Source organism: Cotesia glomerata, linkage group LG4 (assembly GCF_020080835.1).
Source record: "Cotesia glomerata isolate CgM1 linkage group LG4, MPM_Cglom_v2.3, whole genome shotgun sequence".
Lineage (NCBI taxonomy): Eukaryota > Metazoa > Arthropoda > Insecta > Hymenoptera > Braconidae > Cotesia > Cotesia glomerata.
This window is the reverse complement of record NC_058161.1, coordinates 25,405,268-25,428,531: the sequence shown is the minus strand read 5'-3', so window position 1 is coordinate 25,428,531 and position 23,264 is coordinate 25,405,268. Positions and strand designations below refer to the sequence as shown.

Sequence of the window (23,264 nt, the reverse complement as noted above, 5' to 3'; positions counted from 1 at the left end):
TATTCATTTATTTATATATAAATTTTCATTTTGTATTATTTAAAAATATCTCTGGAAAAGACATGTTGATTTTCTACATACCGACTTTAAAACTTCGAGTTTGCTTTTTTTTTTGTTACTTATATTATTTTTCTTATTCTATCAAGAGCTTTTCAGCTCAGGTTTGTGATGTCTCCAGTTGGAAAGATTGACGACATACAGAACCTAGAACGACTTCTGCACTGTACACGGCTGGAATTAAAAAAAAAACAAATTAATATTTATCGTAGTCAATTATGGTTAGCTTATTATTTTTTTTAAATTTAATTTTGTATTTTTTGCTTACCGATATTAGCACGAAGAACATCACTAAGTAAATGGAGGTCATTAGCCTGCGTGATAATAATGTAGTTAATTTTAGTGGCGTTTATTTCTTGAATTTGCGCTAGAGAGCGTCGCGTTTTTTCAAACGTTCCACCTGCGCTTTCGATTATTTCTGCAAATGCTGATGGTGCTGGTACAACACTTGGAGTCACATAGAAAATTTTACCCTGAAACATGAATAATACAATAATTATTTTATTTATTTTTTACAATTTATTTTAAAGTTTTATGATCTAGTTATCAAGAAAATGTTTCACATATATGTGGCTCATATGATCATATGTGACTCGTATGGTCATATGTGATTCATATGCTTATTTTTAATACAAATCTTAGATGTGATTCATGAGGTCATATGTGATTTATATGTTTGTATGTGACTTATATGATCATATATGGTTTTTAGGAACATATGTGGCCAATATGATCATATGTGACTCATATATTCATATGTGACCTACATGGTCATATGTGACTCATATGTTCATATTTAATTCATAGGATCATATATGATTCATAGGAACATATGTGACATATGGTCATATGTGATTCATAGGAGCATATGTGGCTTATATAATCAATAATCATATGTGATATATAATCATGTGTGATTCATAGGAACATGTCATTCATGGGAACATATGTGAATTATGGGGTCGTATCTGATTCATAGGAATGTATGTGACCTATATTATAATATCTGATTCATAGGAACGTATAAGATTTATAGAAACATGTGGGATTCATAGGAACGTATTTTATTCATAGGAACATATGCGGCTCAAATGTTCATATGCGGCTCAAATGTTCATATGTGACATATAATCATATGTGATTCATAGAAACATATGTTATTTAAAGAAACATATTTAATTTATAGGAAAATATGTGAATTATATGGTCATATCCGATTTATAGGAACATATGTGAATTATAGGGTCGTATCTGATTCATAGGAATTTATGTAATTCATAGGAACATATGGTATTCCTAAGAACATACATAATTCATAGGAACATATGTGACCTATATTGTAATATCTGATTCATAGGAACGTACGTGATTCATAGAAACATATGGGATTCATAAGAACGTATGTGATTTATAGGAACATATGGGATTCATAGAAACATATGTGGCTCAAATGTTCATATGTGACATATAATCATGTGTGATTCATAGTAACATATGTCATTTAAAGGAACATATTTAATTTATAGGAAAATATGTGAATTATATGGTCATATCCGATTTATAGGTACATATGTGATTTATAGGAACATATGGGATTCATAGGAACATATGTGATTGTTAGGAACTTATTCATAGGAACATATGTGGTTGTTAGGAACTTATTTATAGGAGCATATGTGGTTCATATGTTCATATGTGAATTATATGGTCGTATATGATTCATAGGAACATATGTGACCTATATGATAAAATCTGATTCATAGGAACATATAGGATTCATAGGAACATATGTGACTCATATGCTTATATGTGACATATAATCAAATGGGATTTATAGGAACGTATGTGATTCATAGGAACCTATCTCATTCATATGTGCATTGTATGGTCATATTCGATTCATAGGAACGAATATGATTCATAGGAACATATGGGATTCATAGGAACATATGTGATTGATAGGAACATACTTCATTCATAAAAACATATGTGGCTTATATGTTCATATGCGACTTATATGGTCATATGTGATTCATAGGAACATATCTGACTTATGTGGTCATATATGATTCATAGGAACATGTGTGATTTATATGCTCATATACGATTCATAGGAACATATGTGACTCACAGAAACATATATGACACATATGTAATTCCCAGGAACATATATAACTCATATGTGAATATAAACAATCAAACATGATATGAGTCATATATTTACATATATGATCCATATAGGTTCATATGCAACAGAATTTTATAATAAAAATTTTCTACCCTACCTTAAGTACTTCTCCTTTATTAGGACTAGCGAGTGCCTTCTGAATATTGCAATTAAAACTCCTTTCGAAGTCTTCATTGTCAAGCCCATAACCTGCTTCGTCAACAAAAGTATTCCTGGCAAAGCACTCCATCAGCCACTGGATACTGACAATAAACTTGCACCTGCTTAAGCAGCAGAGAAACTTAACCGTCCGGTAAGGGGCATTCATCACCAAGTGAGTAGCATCTCTCCAACTGGCTGCTAATGTACCACCCAGCTCCCGGATCCTCTTGGCGTGTTTCCGGGGGTTGGTTCCACTGAACAGGATCTTGGGCTGCATTTCTGACCCAGGAATTGGTGCATTTGGATTGGTCACCACAATCGCATCTTCTAGTCCTAGTAACTGTGGGTCCTTGCTCAGAGTCAGATCCAACCTGGGCTTCTTGTTCCGCCTCGCGTTAGGTCCCTGACCCACTGCTTTCACCTTGTCGTAAGACTCCTGGGTGATGTTGATCGGCATTTTCCAGGCGGTCATAAGATGGGGAACCAGTGAGTAGTCTAATCTGAAAGGATGAGTCGCGTTGAACTGCTGGTACTTGGGCTGTTCCAGTTGATGGTGGGCAGCCTGCCCGCAGACGACATCTATCAGCCACTGGACGTTTACGCAAGGTATCGCCCATTCTTTAGCTTTTTTGTATTTAGGTCCCTCTGGCTTTCGGCAGATCAGGATAGTGTTGTGCCGAGAAAAGTATTTTGTATACTGGACCTGGAATGAAACAATGAAAAATTATTTTCAAATTTAGGATATGCTATAACTATTTTGTATATGATCAATAGGGCCAGGACTTTCGCAGTTGTTTAAATGTGCATTTATATGTTTAACCTCGAATTTAAATGAAAAAAAACGCTAACTTCCTGATCCTAGTGATCACATATGTCCATATCTGATCCAAAATGATAATATGTGGTCTTATATGACTCATATATCGTCCTATATGACAGCATATGGTTCTATAAGACAATTTGTTGTTCTATATGGCAATTTATGGTCTTATAAAATAATATATGGTTCTATATGACGGTATATGACTCACATGGGACATTATATGGTTTATATGACAATATAGGGTCGGATATTGCCATATATGCTCCTATAAAACAGTATCTAGTTTTATAAGATAATATATGGTTTTATAAGATAATATATGACTCCGGTGTAAAAACATATGGTTGTATAAGACAATGTATGGTTCTATATGACAATATATGCATCTATAAAATCATATAAGGTCCTAAATGATAATATATGACCCTATATGACGATATGTGACCTCTATTTGGTAGTATATGACGTATGTGTGATGGTATATGGTTTCATGAGAAAATTTATGATTCCACATAACAATATAAGATTTCATCACATAGTAAATGTTATAATATGACAGGATATGGTTCTATATGACAGTAAATTCTTCTGAATGTAAGTATATGGTTCTTATATAGCAATATATGATGCTATTACTACAATTTATTGCTTCTATATTGTAATCAATGGCTTTTTTTGAAAAAATATGTTTTTATACGACCTTACGGTTCTATGTTTCGATATGATGATATATAGCTCCTATGCAATAAAATAAGGTTCTTATATGACGATACATGGTTCCTGTAGGTAATATAGAGATTATATGCGAAATTGTATAGTTCCTATATGAAAATATGTGATACTATACGTTCCTATAAGACAATATATGGTTCTATAAAATACTATGTTCTAATTGTTTTTATATGACAACATATGGTTCCTATACGACAATATATTGCTTCTGAACGATAAAATATGTCAATATATGATTCTTGTATGGCAATCTATTGCTTCTATATAGTTTTTATACAATAATATATGATCCTATTACGACAATTTATATGGAGCTGAAGTTCCGAACGTTCGTGAAACAAAATCGTTTTTCATTCATAATTTCCACGATATTAAAGAGATCAAGCCAAATATTTCTGAAAAACGTTCTTTTGGGGTCTCGAAGGTATAAAAAAAATTTTAATCCTCTCCGACTTCCGGAACATCCCCTAATGACTACCCTTAACTTTGAAAAATTCATAATTCCGTGACTATTGAAAAGATCGCGCCAATTCTCGCTGAAAATTTTCATTTTGAGGTCTTACAACTATTAAAAAAATTTGAACCCTCTCAGACTTCCGGAACAACCCCCAATGGCCACCCTTAACTTTAAAAAATTCATTACTCCGTGTCTATTAAAAAGATCACACCAATTTTTGCTGAAAATCTTTGTTTTAGGTACTCAAAAGTATAAAAAAAATTGGGACACTTTCCGACTTCCGGAACACCCTCTTATGCCCTTCTGAATACCCTCCTTAACAGTAAAAAATTCATTAATTCGCGTCTATTAAACAGATCACGCCAATTCTCGCTGAGAATTTTTATTTTGGGGTCCTACAACTATTAAAAAAATTTGAACCCTCTCGGACTTCCGGAACACTCCCTAAAGCCTACCCTTAACTTTAAAAAATTCATTACTCCGTGTCTAATAAAAAGATCACGCTAATTCTTGCTGAAAATCTTTATTTAGGGTACTAGAAGGTATAAAAAAAATTGGAACACTTTCCGACTTTCGGAACACCCCCTTATACCCCCCCCCCCCAATGACAGCCCATATCACTAAAAAATTTATTATTTCGTGTCTAATAAAAAGATCACGCCAATTCTTGCTGAGAATTTTTTTTTTAGGTCCTTCAACTATTATAAAAATTTGAACCCTTTCGGACTTGCGGAACACCCCCCAATGGCAACCCTTAACCTTAAAAAATTCATCATTTCGTGTCTAATAAAAAGATCACGCCAATTCTCGCTGAGAATCTTTTTTTTGGGTCCTTCAACTATTAAAAAAATTTGAACCCTTTCGGACTTGCGGAACACCCCCCAATGGCAACCCATAACCTTAAAAAATTCATAATTGCGTGTCTAATAAAAAGATCACGCCAATTCTCGCTGAGAATTTTTGTTTTGGGGTCCTTTAACTATTAAAAAAATTTGAACCCTTTCGGACTTCCGGAACACCCCCCAATGGCAACCCTTAACCTTAAAAAATTCATAATTTCGTGTCTAATAAAAAGATCACGCTAATTCTTGCTGAGAATTTTTTTTTTAGGTCCTTCAACTATTATAAAAATTTGAACCCTTTCGGACTTGCGGAACACCCCCCAATGGCAACCCTTAACGGTAAAAAATTCATTACTTCGTGTCTATTAAAAAGATCACGCCAATTCTCGCTGAGAATTTTTGTTTTGGGGTCCTACATCTATTACAAAAATTTGAACCCTCTCGGACTTCCGGAACACTCCCCATTGGCCACCCTTAACCTTAAAAAATTCATAATTTCGTAGCTAATAAAAAAATCACGCTAATTCTTACTGAAAATCATTATTTAGGGTACTAGAAGGTATAAAAAAAATTGGAACACTTTCCGACTTCTGGAACACCCTCTTATGCCCCCCCAATGGGAAGTGTTACAATTTTTTTATACCTTTGGGTACCCAAAATAAAGATTTTAAGCGAAAATTGGCGTGATATTTTTAATTGTCACGTAGTAATGAATTTTTTAAAGTTAAGGGTGTGCTTTAGGAGGTGTTCCGGAAGTCCGAGAGGGTTCAAACTTTTTTAATAGTTGTAGGACCCCAAAACAAAAATTCTCAGCGAGAATTGGCGTGATCTTTTTAATAGACACGAAGTAATGAATTTTTTAAAGTTAAGGGTGGGCTTTAGGGGGTGTTCCGGAAGTCCGAGAGGGTTCAAACTTTTTTAATAGTTGTAGGACCCCAAAACAAAAATTCTCAGCGAGAATTGGCGTGATCTTTTTAATAGACACGAATTAATGAATTTTTTACCGTTAAGGGGGGTATTTAGAAGGGCATAAGGGGGTGTTCCGGAAGTCGGAAAGTGTTCCAATTTTTTTTAAACCTTCTAGTACCCAAAACAAAAATTCTCAGCGAGATTTGGCGTGATCTTTTTAATAGACACGAATTAATGAATTTTGTACCTTTAAGGGGGCTATTTAGAAGGGCATAAGAGGGTGTTCCGGAAGTCGGAAAGTGTTCCAATTTTTTTTATACCTTCTAGTACCCTAAATAAAGATTTTCAGCAAGAATTAGCGTGATCTTTTTATTAGACACGAAATTATGAATTTTTTAAGGTTAAGGGTGGCCATTGGGGGGTGTTCCGGGAGTCCGAGAGGGTTCAAATTTTTTTAATAGTTGTAGGACCCCAAAATAAAAATTCTCAGCGAGAATTAGCGTGATCTTTTTATTAGACACGAATTAATGAATTTTTTACCGTTAAGGGGAGTATTTAGAAGGGCATAAGGAGGTGTTCTGGAAGTCGGAAAATGTTCCAATTTTTTTTATACCTTTGGATACCCAAAATAAAGATTTTAAGCGAAAATTGGCGTGATCTTTTTTATAGTCACGCAGTAATGAATTTTTTAAAGTTAAGGGTGTGCTTTAGGGGATGTTCCGGAAGTCCGAGAGGGTTCAAACATTTTTAATAGTTGTAGGACCCCAAAACAAAAATTCTTAGCGAGAATTGGCGTGATCTTTTTATTAGACACGAAATTATGAATTTTTTATAGTTAAGGGTAGTCATTAGGGGATGTTCCGGAAGTCGGAGAGGATTCAAATTTTTTGGATACCTTTGAGACCCCAAAAGAATGTTTTTTAGAAATATTTGGCGTGATCTTTTTAATATCGTGGAAATTATGAATGAAAAACGATTTCGTTTCACGAACGTTCGGAACTTCAGCTCCATCAATTTATCGTTTCTGTATAACAATCGATGGCTTTTGTTCGACAAAATATATTTTTATATGAAGTTATTGTTCTGTATATTCCGATATGACGAAATATGGCTCCGATATAATGAAAAAAGTTCTTCCATGACGATATATGGTTCCTCTAGATAATGTAGGGATTATATGCGTAACTATATGGCTTCTACATGAAAAAAGTTGTTCTATATGTTTCTATGTGACAGTATATGGGTCTATAAGACATAACGTAGTTCTAAATATTTGTATATGGCAGTATGTGGTTCTATATGATTGTATACGATAATATATGGTTCTATATGATTCTATACGAATCTACGTTGTTCTAAATGGTTTTATAAGACAATATGTGGTTTTTTATACTCATATGAAAATATATGATTCCTATATGACAATATATGGCCCCTATACGATAATATGATTCTCATATGGTTGTATATGGTTTCTGTATGATCATATATGGTTCCTATATGAAAAAATGTGGCTCTTCGTTTCTATAAGTCAATATGTGATCCGATGTGTTCCTATATGATGATATATTATCCGTTATGGCAAAAATATTCATATCTAACAAAGGCCAATCACATATCATCATATAGGCTAAAAATACAATTTTTACACTTTGTTTACACTAACCTGTAAAAGCTCCAACATAGCCTTGACCTTGGCGCGTTCCTCCCCCTCAAATCCGGAAAACGACACATTATGCTGACTAAGCGGTTTCTCCCCAATCTCATAGGGCACCGGAAAATGAATGGCATGCCAAGGGGGCAGCACATGCTGCTTGGAAACGACATCAGACAGCCAATGAGCATTGACACATCGCTTTCCATCCCTTAGCGCTTGAACCACAGTAGGATGCTTCTGAGTAATTGCAAGAACATGTGTCGCACGTACGCAGTACTCTGGTTCAACTTCTCCACCGTGGCGCTCGATGACTTGCTTCCAATTAGCGACTTCCGAAGCAGGAAACTGGGTATCATACTCCACTATCACAAAAATGCACCCCAGAAGACAGAGATCCGGCGGAAGCTTTAGATTAGGATTGTGTCCGTAGAACTGGGCCTTGGGTTGCTGGACCTGCTGAGTGTACATCTTGATCCCTGCAGCAGCTCCGTTGGTGATGTTCCCTAGAGTCCTCCTCTGGTAGGCAGCCAGCAGAGCCGGGTCCTGGGACGGAGGAGGTGGCGCCCGATGTTGGGCAGTCATTAGCCTGAGTTGTCCAGCAGCACTTCCTTCAGCAGCTCCACCATGAAGTCTATTGGTCAGCATGTTGGCCAAGGCAGTCTTGGTCTTTGCGTTGACCACCAGTTGCTCGGCTGGCATCTGAGCTGCTGGAGCCGCCAGCGGAATCTCCTGTTGCTGCTGCTGCTGTTGCTGTTGTTGCTGTTGCTGCTGCTGCTGCTGCTGCTGTTGGAGATGTATCTGCTGCAGCCTGGCCATCTGCTGCTTCTGCATCTGCAAGTGGGCCATCTGCTGGGGGGTCAATTGTCCCTGGAAGTTCTGTGCTGGTGGAGTCTGGGCTTGGACCTGGATCACCTGGTTTGAGTTTATCGGAGCTAGAGCTGGCGGCTGAACTGGCATCGGCTTCTGGTTGACGATCTGCCCACGCTGGACCCACTGGACCGGCTGGGACGTCCTGATGATCGCTGGGTGTGCTTGCCGATTCATCTGCTGCTGCTGCTGGAGGATGAAGTTTCTGGACTTCTGGATCTTCTGAATCACCTGAGCTCTCTGCTGCGGGTCCATCTGTTGGAGCTTCTGGTGCGTCTGGGCATCCAAGTGGATCAACTGCCTTAGGTGCTGCTGGGGCTGGACCCAACCTGCTGGTCTCTGCTGGCCTAGTTGCTGCCTTTGGAGCTGAAGGTGGTACTGCTGCTGCTGCTGCTGTTGCTGCTGCTGCTGCTGTTGTTGCTGCTGCTGCTGCTGCTGCTGCCAAGCTTCTCTATTGACAACAAAACTCTGGTTCTGCGGCTGGCCTTGTATTGGAGCTTCCCGAACAATAAATTGGGTCTGCGGAGCTGACTGCTGAAGGTGCTGGGATATCTGCTGGATCTTTTGTTGCTGTTGCTGCTGCTGCTGCTGGATCAGTAAGAACTGTTGACGCTGTTCTGGGGTTAGTTGCTGCTGTTGCAATGGTTGATGGATTGGTTGCTGGATCATCTGCTGCTGGATATGCTGAATGTTGACCTGCGGTGGTCCCATTTGCTGTTGTTGATTAATCGGTTGTTGTTGTTGTTGCTGTTGCTGTTGTTGGGCGACTGACTGTTGGATCATTGTTTGCTGTTGAGGACTTATAGATTGTTGTTGGGTTATTGTTTGCTGGATGATCGTTTGTTGCTGATTCAAGGATTGTTGAGGGCTTATCGATTGTTGCTGTTGAATTATTGCCTGTTGCTGTTGATTTAATGATTGTTGCGGACTTATCGACTGCTGTTGCTGTGGCTGGGTTATTGACTGTTGACTTATCAATTGTTGTTGTTGTTGTTGTTGTTGTTGTTGTTGTTGTTGTTGTTGTTGTTGTTGTTGGAGCTGTTGTTGATTTATCAATTGTTGCTGTTGATTGACTGGTTGTTGGTTAATTGACTGTTGTTGCTGTTGTTGGTCAATTAATTGTTGCTGTTGATTTATTAATTGTTGTTGTTGCTGTGGATTAACTGACTGTTGCTGTTGTTGATGTTGATGTTGTTGTTGTTGTTGTTGTTGTTGTTGACTTATCGACTGTTGGTTTATCGTTTGTTGATTAATCAATTGTTGTGGTTGTTGTTGATTAACTGGTTGTTGTTGTTGTTGTTGTTGACTTATCGGCTGTTGATTTATAGACTGTTGACTTATCGACTGCTGATTGATCAATTGTTGATGTTGTTGTTGTTGATTAACTGGTTGTTGTTGTTGCTGTTGTTGTTGATTAACTTGTTGTTGTTGTTGGTTAACTTGTTGTTGTTGATTAACTTGTTGTTGCTGACTTATAGGCGGTTGATTAATTGACTGCTGACTTAAGGACTGTTGACTTACCGACTGTTGATTAACAGATTGTAAATTAATTTGATTTTGAGAAATCTGTTGATGTCCAACTGGAATAGGTTGCTGTTGAACCATAACATGTTGATTAAACCCTTGTAATTGAACAGTTTGTTCCGGAACAGGCTGAACAGATTTCATAGGGGTCCAGTTTTGTGAATTGTAAGTCAAGCTACTAGTAGAGACAGGCCGTTGATACTGCGGTGATTCTGGAGAAGTGGGTTGAACCTGAACCTGCTGAAGAACTTGCTGAACTTGAACGGGCATTCCATAATTCTCCCACGGCAATCTGGTCTTCAGAACGTCATCTAGAGCCTTGTCTTCTGGATCCTCTTGATCTTGATCAATGAACCCGGTGATCAGACTGATGGAACTGGGGGCCGGATACACCAAGAGCCGGGGGTGGTACTCGGATTCATCAACCAGGCTTCGAGTTCTGCAGCACTCGGTGACCCAGTCGGGGGTGACAATCTTGATCCCTCTTGAGTTAGCAGCTTCGTACTTGGAACCAGATGCTTTGCCAGCTACGAGGTGGGTGATGGTCCTGTCTAGTCGGGAGAGAAAGTGGCCACCTTGGAGAGTTACCATCGCCCAGATAGACTCTATGTCCCGGGAAGACAGGCAGGTAGTGCTGATCCGGATGGAGGAGAAGAGCTGGTTCTCCTGGGCGGAGAAGTAATGCGTTGGAAGCAGTTGCTTGCATTTCGCGGACTGCAAGACCCAGTCTTGGGTTACCGCTGGGATCTCGTAGATGTCTTTGGCTTCGAAGAGCTCGCTCTCTGCTGGTTCTTCCCCGGCTATTAAGTGCGTCACGAAGTCACTGAAATAGTTTGAGTGCTCGGCGCTCCCTTTGTGCAGCAGGGACAGCACCTGAAAGATTACTTGCAGGTTAATTTTTTGATATAGCTTTTTTGAATAATTAGGTGGGTTGTTATAAATAATCAATAGATAGATAATAAAAAAAAAAATTTTTTTTTTTTAATTGAAAATTACTTTTAAGGAGGTGTGACAGGGAAAATCGAACTTCCCAGGGTCATTATCGACCACTTAATTAACGCACGGTAGGTCAGGGCTTTCCCTTACCTTTCGATTTTTGACAAGTAGTTTCGACTTGTCACCGGGCGTGCTAATCGAAAGTCCCCACTACTGTCCCCGTAAAATAAAGCGGGGCATAACAATAGGGAAGTTCGAGAGCCGGAGTTGGAGGGTTATAAAAGAGCCGACAGGAGGGACATCGAGGCTTTTTCCCTTCTGGAAGCCAGTGGCCTTTTGGTCCTTGTGAATCAGTGACCTTGTTGAGATCAGTTTAAGTCAATAGAGTGCAAATTTGGACGTCGAGAATAAAGAGCAACTGCAGAGGAAGTTATCAGGGCATTTTTGGAATTGGACAACCTTGCCGCACCCTGGTTCAAGACGACAAGACGCCAAGCAGCTAAGCCCGCCAAGTTGGATCGGAGTATCAGTCGTCGTTGAATAAAACAATAATTGAGTCTCCAGGTATTTTCGATTATTGTAGACCAGATTTGATTATTGATTTAATTAAGAGGCTGAAATAATTAAATTTAATTTCTCAAGCGGTCATTTTTATATTAAAGAATTCGTACTTTAGTTTTTATTGTCAAGGTCAAGTAGTTAGTTTTGTCGCTGAACTTTTATATTTAATGGATAAATTGTTAATTTATTGGTAAAGAATTTATTAGTAATTTATTATAGGCCTGTTGGCTATAATAAATTAATTTTAGTTAAGAATTTTCGAGACAGAATTTAATTAAGAAATATCGCTTAGAATTTATTTAAGGAGGATTAAGAATTAAAATCGAAGGTCGGAATTTTGTGTTAAGTAATTGTTAGGCGTAATTTTGGTAATTTTGGAAAATGCGAAGTTTTGAGATTCAGTTTTATTGGTAATTAAGATGTATGAATAAAGTAGAGAACTCTATAGAATGAAGTTAGCGTCGGTGGACGATTTTATATGGAAGTTAGGTAATTATGGTATTATATGGTATTCCGTCAGGTAGACGAGGTTGTTTATGTGAAATTAGTTCAGATAATTGAATAATTAAGAAGTTTCTATTGGGTAAAATATGTTGTTTGTTATTCCGTCAGTTGGACGAGGGTTTAAGAAATTAAGAATCTAGATGCGTAATGGTCTATGATTAAATTAAGAAATTAAGAATCTAGATGCGTAATGGTCTATGATTAAATTAAGAAATTAAGAATCTAGATGCGTAATGGTCTATGATTGAATTAGGAAATTAAAGATAGATGCGTAATGGTCTATGATTGAATTAGAAAATTGAAGATAGATGCGTAATGGTCTAAAAGTGAATTAGGAAATTAAGAAGATAGATGCGTAATGGTCTATGTTGAGTTAAGAAATTAAGAAGATAGATGCGTAATGATCTATGTTTAAAAGAATTTAATGATATTTAGTTGTAAGTTTTGGCAAGTGCCTGCGTAGGTGAGAGGTTCTCACAATTTAGTGATTGATAGGTTAATTTTAAGGGCAATATTTTAAGAAATTTTGTTAGAATTAAATTGTTTATATTGAATAAATAATTGAATTGTTAATTGTTAATAATTGTTTCTCAGCATTACTTTTACAGCCTTTCTCAACTTCTCACGACCCGATCTTTCCTTCTCATGCTCCCCGGTTTCTGGGACACCGAGTATAAAATCCCAGTGGCGCCCTTTTCAAAGAGGAAAGGGGTGACCAATTGGACAGGGCTAACCACCCCGTTACAGAGGAACTGTGCAAAATCACTTTTCTTCAACAATATTCTTCAATTTTTGAATACGCGTACTTCTAAGTATCCTTTATACGAATTATTTTTTTTTAATAGTCCTTGCGGTGATAATTTTCGAAATATTAGAAATTAAAAATCGTTCATCTAACATGTATTCCCTAACTTGACCATAATTAGAGTGAACATTTTATTGAATAAGGTAAAGAACCCAGTAGTTGAACAAGTTCCAAAGTAAAACGTATTTGACCTTACTTTTAATATATAAAGATGTAATTATTAGTTCAAATTAGTGATTTTCATGAAAATATAAACAATTTTGGATAGATTGAAGCCCAAAATAACAAAGATAATTGAATATTTATATTTTGACAACGTTTTTAAGATAGACTATTAAAGGAGTAGTAGTTGAACAATCAATTCTAACAAGTCGCAGTAGGTGAACACTCCGGGAGCAGTAGTTGAACTAATAAAATATATGGCAATAGGCACACCAAAAATTTTCAACGTTTTATTGAAATATCTAAAGAATTATAACATATTATTGATTAATATTAAAAATAATAGTATCAATATTTAATATGTTCATTTAAAAATGATAAATATTTGTATTTAATTTTTTAATTACATTTTTTATGAATGACAAAGTAAATTTTCAATTATAAATAAAAAAAACTCAATTCAAAATTTTCAATAATTTTTAACTGCACTAATTTTAATCTATAAAACTTATTTAATTTGCAGTAATTAATACAAATCACCGTGCTGATCACTAGTCTATAAACCTATTAGTAGTTAGAGTGCTGTTAAAATTATACGGCCCCAGTTTGTTCAAGTTCTGGATACTGCTTTGAAAATTTGGAGGTATAGTTAGACGCTAAAATTTAATATAAAAATTATAGTTTATGTCTTTGCAAAAAATATATATTATTTAGAAAAGACTATTTTATTGGGCTAGTTATTTATTACAGAAATCAATTATTGTATCATTGAATAATTATAACATTTGTATATTACTCATAATAAATTTACGGATTTTGTATTACAACAATTCCAAAAGTCTGTTCAAGTACTGGTCCCATTTTTATAAGTATCCAAGTATTGGGTACTTTACCTTAACAACCATACTTTTCTTAGAATTTTTTTAAAAAACCGAGAATATTTAATCGAAGTTATAACAAGTATTTTCTATCAAAAATAACATAAACGAGCGGTATTCTTTTATTTTTTTAGTAATGTTTCAAGTTGACTACTTTAGATATTTTACGTAAGTGGAAGTAAGTTAGCGGTAGGCTTTAAAGAGAGGCAGCACTAGTGCGTGAGAAAGAAACCAATAGCCATAACCTATTGGTGTCTTTATTTGGCGCAGTACCTCCTTAAGTAAAAATATATTTTTCTTTAATTTATTGATGAAAATAATTTGTTTCTTATAAATTTTTCATATTTTCGAAAGAAATAATTTTTTTTAACAAAAATTGACCATTTTTTTTAAATAATTCATTAAATTTCATAAAAATAAATTATTTTATTAAAAATAATTATTCAAGTATAGACGGTTAATAAAATTCACTTTTTTTTTTAAATAATTATAAATTATCAGTAAAAATGACTCATTTGGTTTTAATTAGACTATTTTCTAGAACCAATTAATTTAATTTTTTATAATTAGTTAATTTTTTTGAAAACATTTTTCGGAATTTATCCAAATAAATAATTTTTTTGAAGTAAATTTTTCATCATTGCTTATATTTTTAATATCATTAAAAAGAATTATTAATTTCACGAAATTAGTTTATTTTATTCGAATAAATAGTTAATTAGTTAAATGATAATTGTTTCATGGAAAAAATTTTCAATTTTTATAATTAATTATTTTCTTTAAAAAAATTATTGATTTTCGATAAAATGAACAATTTCTTAAAATAAGGTTATTTTAATAAATAAAATAGTTAATTATTTTTAAAAATTTTAATCAAAATTCATTTAATGTTTTTTTTCAAAAAATTTATGACTATTTTTAAGATTTTTCATATTAGAGAAAATAAATCATTTCATCCAAAATAAATTATTAATTTCTTTCAGAAATAATGAAAATTAAGTAAGCCGAGATCTAAAAATGTTTAAAATTTTTTTTCATTGAATAAATTGATACAAAATAATAAAAAATAAATTTTTATTAAAAGAAAACTTGAAAAACTAAAAGTGCAATTTTATAAAAATATATTTTAGTTCTAGTTTAATAAATGAAAAAAAAAAAAAAAAACAAAAATTTAGTAACGTCGGCTAACTATAGGACTATGCAGAAATGATTAATTTCGACAAAAATAAACCATTTTACTCCTAAAAATTATTGATATTTTAAAACCAATCAATTTTTTGCATAATCTAATTAAATTTCTTTAAAACTGACAATTTTCCTGGCAAAAAAATAGTTAATTTTATAAAATTTTATTTTTAAAACAATATAATTGGAATTTGTTCAAAAAAAAATTAAATAAAACAAAATAAAAAATATTTTCTTAAAAACTCTCTAAATGTTCCAACAATAAATTGAAAAGAAAAAAATAATAAATCTTTATCTAAAAAAAATTTTAATTTCACAATTTTTAAATTTATAAAATTTAAGTTAGCAGTCACTAGACAATTTAAAAATTTTTTTTAACGTGAATTAGTTCATAGAAAATAATGTAAAAAAAAGAATTACTTTTCTTTTATTAATGACATTAAATTTATCTGTCATTTAAAAATTTTTAAATTTTCTTCAACAAACAAATTTGTAAAAAAAAAAATAATTTTTAAAAAATTTCATTAATTTTTTTGAATTTACACGTCATTTTTTTTGCCACTGTTTATTTATTATAAAAATTTTTAAATTTATCAAATACAAATATTTGATTAATTAATGAATTAATTTTTATTTTTTATTTTTTTAAATTTCTACATGCCAATATTTGTTTGCGATAATTTATTTATTATAAAATTCATAAAATAAAAATTAGCTGTTACTTCTGAATTTTTCAATTTTATTTAACAAAAAAAAATTGTTTGAAAAAATTATTTTTAAAAAATTGTATTATCTTTAAAAATTTCTACATTTCAATTTTTTTTGCCACAATTTATTTGTTTAAAATTATTGAATATAGTTTAAGTTAATTTATATATAAAAATATAAAATTTATTTTAAATTTTAAATTTCCCGCGATTCGCGCCATTTTATTTTCCACCATAAAAAATAAAAATAAACAAAATATATTTGGTCTATGAAAACATAAAACTTGTAACCTCTCAATTTAAAAAAATTACACAATTATTAACAACAATGACAATAACAACATCAACAATAATAATAATAATAAAAATAAAAAAAAATAACAATACCGGGAAGTGTTCACAAAAATCAACAAGTAATTAAAACTTAATTTTCAAACAAACAAAACAATAATTATAAGTAAAATTAGATAATAATAATAAAGATTTGCAAACCTTGGGATCAGCACGTCCAGTGATATAAAATTTAACGTCGGCAAACAAAGCGACGTCGAGTTTCAATTCCTCTAATCCCGCGCGTATATCTCCCATTATTTCAACAAAAACGATACATTCACTATTTATTGTTATTTAAGTTATTATTATTATGTAACATTTTGGAAACAAGCACGTTGGACCCGAGGTTAGCGTCGAGGGTGAGTTTTTTGTAATTACTCGGATACGATTACTGGTCACTAGGATTTATTCGGTTGCCGCGTCGGTTTTTGTTGTGATTGACGGGTTACACTGATTTCGAGGTTAGCCTGTGTCAATTCATGAACGTATACCTTTAAATCGATTATAAGCGCACCAGAGAAGACTTTCGATTGTCGGGTTACGAGATATATCGAACTTCGAGAGTTTTGCCACTTATTTACCGTCGAGAAGTTATCTGGCTGTGGTAAATTGCTGTTTTGTTAAGATATCTTCGGTGGTAATGCAGCGGGATAATTTGAAATTATTTTACGCGCGAGATTTGAAATTATTTTGCGCGGGAAAATTTGAAATTATTTTAAGCGGGAAAATTTGAAATTATTTTAAGCGGGAAAGTTTAAAATTTTTTTACGCGGGAAAAGAGAATCAAAAATAAGTAGAAAATTTTATTTAAAATTTTGAATAATTTATTACTTATTATTTATTATTAATATGAAGAAATTTATTATTTATTTAAATTTTCATAAGGTTTAAGAATTTGTTTTAAGAATATTTAAATTATTAAAAAAATTTGAAGCTTTATAATTATTAAATTAATTTAATAATTTGAATAAATGAAAAATGCACAATTAAAAAACTAATTTATATTCGTGTCAAAATATGCATTTCAATCTTAAATTCATTTTAAATCAGAATTTTTTTTGCACGAGTTATAGTTTTATTCTAGAAAATTTAATAACAAAATAATATTTTTCTATAAAATTTAATATAATATGAATATAACGGGAAACACTATTTACTAATTACTAAGGAGGCATTTCATGCAAACAGGAAAATAACTAAAATTTAAAAATTTCTCTAATTCATTCTAATTTAGCCCTAATTTATTATTGAGGAGGTCCTTTCGCCATCAATGTTAAATAAAAAATATTAAATTATGCTTAAAATTAATTTTTATCTAACAGTTAAAGTCCTTATGTATCTACTAGTGAAGTTTAATTTATTCTTCACCGTGCAAATTTTTGAAAAAAAAAATTTCTAAAAATGTTAGTATTTTTTCCGAGTCTTACGAGAAAGTCAGACCTTAACAACTTTCTCGAATTATGGCATTGACTACCGATTAGAAGGGGTAAAAAAAAAAACTCAAAATAAGGTTTTCGAAATATTCAGGTTTCATTTTTAGCAATAAAATATATAGGTTGCCGTAGAATTTATGGAGAAATTGTAATTATAAAATCACAGAAAATTTTTAAGTAACCTACATTTAAATGGAGTCAGAACATTTGGCAACGTTGTGTAGCGCGTGTGCTTCAGATGATTCAATAAATTCAAACTAAACTTTAACGCGCTTATGTTTTTCATACATACTTATAAGTTAATTTATTGTTAACAAATTTTCATATTTTATAATTGAAAAATACAATATTTAAAAAATACTAGCATTCTTGCCATGAGACATTAGAATGTTATGGTTTTGTGACTAAACATTTTTAATTAATTTATTTATTTACACTGACTGCAAAAAGTTAAACATGGTTAAGGTTATATTGTGCAAATAAAAATGTAAACAACCGAAATAAAGCGTTGCCAAATTACGAACAGGTTACTAACAACTGATTTACAAGAGTCAAATTAATTTTTGTATTTAACTATTTTTTTATTTTCCCGTTAAGAAAATCTCAGATTTTCAAAAATCGGGAAGTTATTGGTTTTACCCCGTTTTTCAAAAATCGAGTTTTCATCAGATCTTGACGTTTGAAGGTCACAGGAAGCTTCCCTGACTATCCCCACGAGGGTGTCACTATGTCTGTGTGTGTGTGTGTGTGTGTGTGTGTGTGTGTGTGTGTGTGTGTGTGTGTGTGTGTGTGTGTGTGTGTGTGTGTGTATGCAAGTATGTAAACCTCTCATAACTTTTGAATGGCTCGACCGATTCGATCGCGGTTGGCGCCATTCGAAAGGGCTTGTCCAAACTTAGATTTTGGATATAATTTGGACCGATCCAGACCGATATATTTCGAGAAATCTAAAAAAAACTGTAAAAAAAAATTTTTTCAAAAGTGGTTTTTTTTTAATAACTTTCAAACGGCTTTATCGATCAACTCCTGAAACTAATCAGCTCTTAACCTTGAAAAACCACGTCGATCGCCGCTAATCCGAACTACTCCGAAATTTATAGTTTGATCAATTTAAACTTAGAGATTTTTTAAAAGGCTTAAAAAACTGCGTCGAATGCCGCCAACCGCGTAAAAATCGGTTCATTCATTCAAAAGTTATTGCGGTTTGAAAACTCAAAAAATAGTGTTTTATCAAAATTTTATTACTTCTGAGTTCGAAGAGCTCAAAAGCATAGAAATGTTATCTATTTGAGCTCGGAGAGCTCAAAACAACACATGAACTGTATTTTTGAGCTCGAAGAGCGCTCAAAAACGGCATAAGTGCAATTTTAAGCATCCAGGTATGGAATTAGCGGGAAGTTGCAGGGATGGCCTTCAGGGTCTACCATTTTCTTAATTTTTTTTTTAATTTTCAAAATTTCAACGATTAATGCCTCATATACTATTTATTTTTTAATTTCAGGAATTTTTATGGGTTTTTTTATTTTAATTTATCGAATATTGACTACTACAGTTGTTGTGACTCAACTGGAGCGAAAGGACTTCCTTAAAAGTTTATACTTTATTAATTTGTAAAGAAAATTTTTTTTAATCAATAAGAAAATTGATTTTTCTCTCCTAGTAACTTTTCAGCCGTACTAACTTGTATCCGGGTCAAATGTTGTTTTAATAGTTTTAAGAACAAATTCATTTCATGTTTGTTAATAACTAACAAATTTATTATTATAGTTTTAAGAACAAATTTTTTTATGTTCGTTATTAATTAACACCTGAGTTTATCAAGATCGTGTTGTTAGCATGCTAAATCCTTTATTTATGTTTTTTAATTAGTTTTTTTTTAATTATCCTAAATAATTTATAGTTAAATATATAAACAATAATGTTTCGAAGGTTGAAATAATATAAAAGTCTTTTTAATAAACAACTTGATGTAGATATTTTGTACTTGTCCCACCAGTCATAAATGCCTGTCCCACCAGTCACAATAAAAAATTTTTTTTTTAATTGTTTCTACGTAGGTAATCAGTCTAATTCTTCATAATATTCAATGTTTGTAGGATAAATTTTGTATTGAGAGGGAAGTATTTTTTAAAAGTTTAGTGGTCGAATTGAAATTGGACTTTAAGTATACCTTTGGTAAGAGAGAAGGATTTTTCTTAGTCCCACCAGTCACACTCAGTCAAATGATAATTACGAGAAACTTAAAAAGTAATTGAGGTTTTTGACAAAGGGATGTTGTTAATTAGTTATTCTTCTATATTATTAGATAAATTTTACTATAGTATAAGTTTCAGTCACATAATAATAGCTTATAATTGATGAAATTCCAGAGACAAATGTCCCACCAGTCACTAAGGAGTGCCCTTAATGTATAAGCCCCAGTACCTGCTCACTCCATGTATTTGTATATCTATATTCATAAATACAGATATACCGGTGGTGGTTCCTCAGAAGCTACTGGGGCTTTTACCTAACTTGTTAGTTTAAAATAACTTTTTCTCGGGTATTTTTCACTTTTTCTTTGCAAATTAAAAAAACAGTTTTTTTTTTTTATTTTTTCAAAAGATATCGAATAGAAATATTAAAAAAGTTGTCCTTTTTCGAATTTATGCTCATGACTTTTTTTATAATGGCCTAATTGAAGGGTTTTTTTGTATTAAATCTTCGTTTTGTTAAACAAATTATAAAAAAAATCCGAAAAAAATTTTTCGAGCGTTTAAACATGTGATTTTTGAATTTTTAACTTTAATCTTTTTTTTTTTTTTTTTTTTTAAGTTATAGTAAGTTAACGTACTTGGTGTGCGTCATTGTGTACTTCAAATTTTTTAAGCTCTAATAGAACAATTTCACGAATTTCACAAAAAGTAAAATATTCTGCAACCACGCACACCAAGTACGTTTTTTAACACATAAGCATATTATTTTAAACAACAATAATTTTCATAGAAAATCACTGCTCATTAAAAAAATTAAAAGAATTATTATTAAAAGAATTAAAATAATTAGGAGCTCCTGACATATTATCAGGGAGATCCAGGTTCGATTCCTGGCTTGGTAACCTACCCCATTTATTTTTTCAAAGTTTATCTTTGCTCTCATGTAGTTTCTTTCATTTTCTTTCATTTGTTTAACATCTTTACAACTCGAACAGATACCACAAAACTTCCAGCTTTACTAGTATTCAAGTTCGATGGACCCCATAGAACTAATGCAAAGAGAGAATGTCTCTCGACCAATAGTGCAGATGGAATGTCCATGGGTGCCACAACTTAGTCCTAACAGAGACTGTACAAAACGTAATGTTTTTAGCAAGGTGCAATATCCCAAACGTCTGATGTCGAGATAAGCACATGTAAGAAATGTGACACTTGCCGAAAATTAGTTTTCATAAACGTTACTTAATCCTAAAATGTATATGCTAGAAATGTGATGTCTAAAGAACGTTCATGTTAAGAAACGTTATACTTCAAAAATGTAAAGCTTCTAAAAGCGATAGCATCACAAGTGTGCCATTTGTAAATCGTTCAAGGTTCTAAACGTGATGTTTCCCTAACGTCATACGTTTAAAAAAATTCAGCCGCGTTACCGACTGCAAAACAAGTCAAATTCAATCGATATTATAGATTTCTTATGATACTATACCTGGAAATTTTCGTCTATAAAATCACACTGTCATATGTACAAACGTCAAAAATTTTATTTGACAAAAATTCAAGTCAGAATGATATTGATGAGCAAACTTAAATCCTCTTTGAGTTGTGAGAACAATGACATTAAAGTTAGCAGTCACTTGACAAATAAAAAAATTTTTTTAACAAACAAATTTGTTACAAAAAATTATTTTAAAAAATTGCATTTTTAATGTTTTTTTCTAATTTTTTTTTGCCATAATTTATTTGTTACAAAAATTTAAAAATTATTAAATGTCGGCTAATTTAATTTTCATTCGAGAACACAATAGTTGAAAGTCACAGGACCATTTGATTGTAGCATAGAGAACACACTTAATCAATTAAAAGTTTCAATAATTTCGAAAAAAATAATAACCAATGCAACAGCAAACTTAATAAAAAAGGAGAATGTAATTTTTATTTAAACATATATATACATACTTATATAAACTTTTAAGACATATGTATTATTTTCTAAATTAGTTGACGAGCTGAGTCAAAATATATCCAAATTTTTCAAAAGTTTCGTCATGAGGACCAATGCAATAGTTAGATTTTCATACGATTCTCTACTATTCAAACACTACATCAATTTCATGAAAAACTTCCATTGCATAATAGTATTCTGGTGGCTGTAGAATCACGCCTGGAAAAATAAGTTTAACACTTTTAGTTAATGCTATTTCTATTATCAATTTTGTAGTTTTACATGGTGATATTAATGCCATCGAATTTATGTACACCATCTTTTTATCTTCTTATTTTATTTCACAGAACATAACATTTTTGGTAGCTTTGATTATTCGTTATGGTATAAATTTTTCAAATATTATCTACAAAATTTAAACAATCTATCTATCAGATCTCGATTAGATCCTTTGAAGAATGGACTACTATATCGCGTTACTAATGCCGGAAGGTTGCATCTCAACATTTACGCCCTTCTGGCCCTGCAGAACCAAAAAGGCGTATAAAAAATTTTTTTTTTTACTCCAATTAGCCTAAAAATGTTTATAACATATATATCTGTAAGGAAAGTGAATAAAAATTGTTTTTTTGTATACGCCCTTTTGGCTTTAAGAAAAAAAAATTCTGAAGGCATAAGGGTGCATAATTTTTTTTTCAATCAAACAATACTGTCTATAAAAATGTTAATTATTATTTAATATTTAATTTTCGAATTATGTTATTATTATTATTAATTTTTATTTATCAAGTTATTGTTACTAGTATTATTATTATTGATAAAATTTCTAATAATATATATTAGACGATGTGACTTTGGTCAGATTGGTCAGATTGAAATTCATATAGGTTTTTTCATTATCTGAAGAAATCTACTGAATCAACGGAACTCCTACAGTCGATATGGCCGATTAACTTTTTAAACGTATGACGTTAGGGAAACATCACGTTTAGAACCTTGAACGATTTACAAATGGCACACTTGTGATGCTATCGCTTTTAGAAGCTTTACATTTTTGAAGTATAACGTTTCTTAACATGAACGTTCTTTAGACATCACATTTCTAGCATATACATTTTAGGATTAAGTAACGTTTATGAAAACTAATTTTCGGTAAGTGTCACATTTCTTACATGTGCTTATCTCGACATCAGACGTTTGGGATATTGCACCTTGCTAAAAACATTACGTTTTGTATAGTCTTTGTTAGGACTAAATTGTGGCACACATGTCCATCGCTTGGCTTGAATAAGGTTCACTAGTCACTTGACCAGTAGGCATGAAAAAACTTTAATTTATATATACATAATGGGTCATGAAGAAAAAAATAATTATTTATTTATATTCGCCGAGTAATTATCAATCGCATCACGATCGCTACTTAATT

General features: G+C 32.4%; 1 protein-coding gene and 1 long non-coding RNA gene across 7 annotated transcripts; one reads left to right on the top strand and one right to left on the bottom strand.

The window, feature by feature from the left end:
- Positions 1 to 55: 55 nt before the first annotated feature.
- LOC123263229 (PAX-interacting protein 1) lies at positions 56 to 16,752 on the bottom strand. 6 transcript variants are annotated; one of them, XM_044725830.1, is made up of 8 exons: positions 16,428 to 16,752; positions 10,132 to 11,070; positions 9,864 to 10,098; positions 9,415 to 9,704; positions 7,816 to 8,865; positions 2,343 to 3,089; positions 326 to 530; positions 56 to 231 (listed from the first exon to the last, which is right to left on the bottom strand). In XM_044725830.1, the coding sequence occupies exons 1-8, from the start codon at positions 16,521 to 16,523 to the stop codon at positions 158 to 160; spliced, it is 3,636 nt and encodes a 1,211-aa protein (XP_044581765.1). In that variant the 5' UTR covers positions 16,524 to 16,752; the 3' UTR covers positions 56 to 157. The 6 variants fall into 6 exon arrangements, with proteins under 6 accessions (XP_044581765.1, XP_044581763.1, XP_044581760.1 ...); XM_044725828.1 differs by having other exon boundaries at positions 7,816 to 9,704; positions 9,864 to 9,922; positions 9,980 to 10,098; XM_044725825.1 differs by having other exon boundaries at positions 7,816 to 9,704.
- Positions 16,753 to 22,623: 5,871 nt separating this feature from the next.
- On the top strand, positions 22,624 to 23,173 carry LOC123263241. The gene is made up of 2 exons (XR_006509132.1): positions 22,624 to 22,990; positions 23,078 to 23,173. It is a non-coding gene; the product is annotated as an uncharacterized LOC123263241 (long non-coding RNA).
- The last annotated feature ends 91 nt before the right edge of the window (positions 23,174 to 23,264 follow it).

Excerpts from the sequence above, each read along its gene's own strand:
- LOC123263229 (XM_044725825.1), bottom strand. The coding sequence starts at position 16,523 with ATGGGAGATATACGCGCGGGATTAGAGGAATTGAAACTCGACGTCGCT. Across the intron at positions 11,071-16,427 it reads CTGGACGTGCTGATCCCAAG|GTGCTGTCCCTGCTGCACAA; the intron begins GTTTGCAAATCT and ends GTAATCTTTCAG. Across the intron at positions 232-325 it reads TGTTCTTCGTGCTAATATCG|CCGTGTACAGTGCAGAAGTC; the intron begins GTAAGCAAAAAA and ends TTTTAATTCCAG.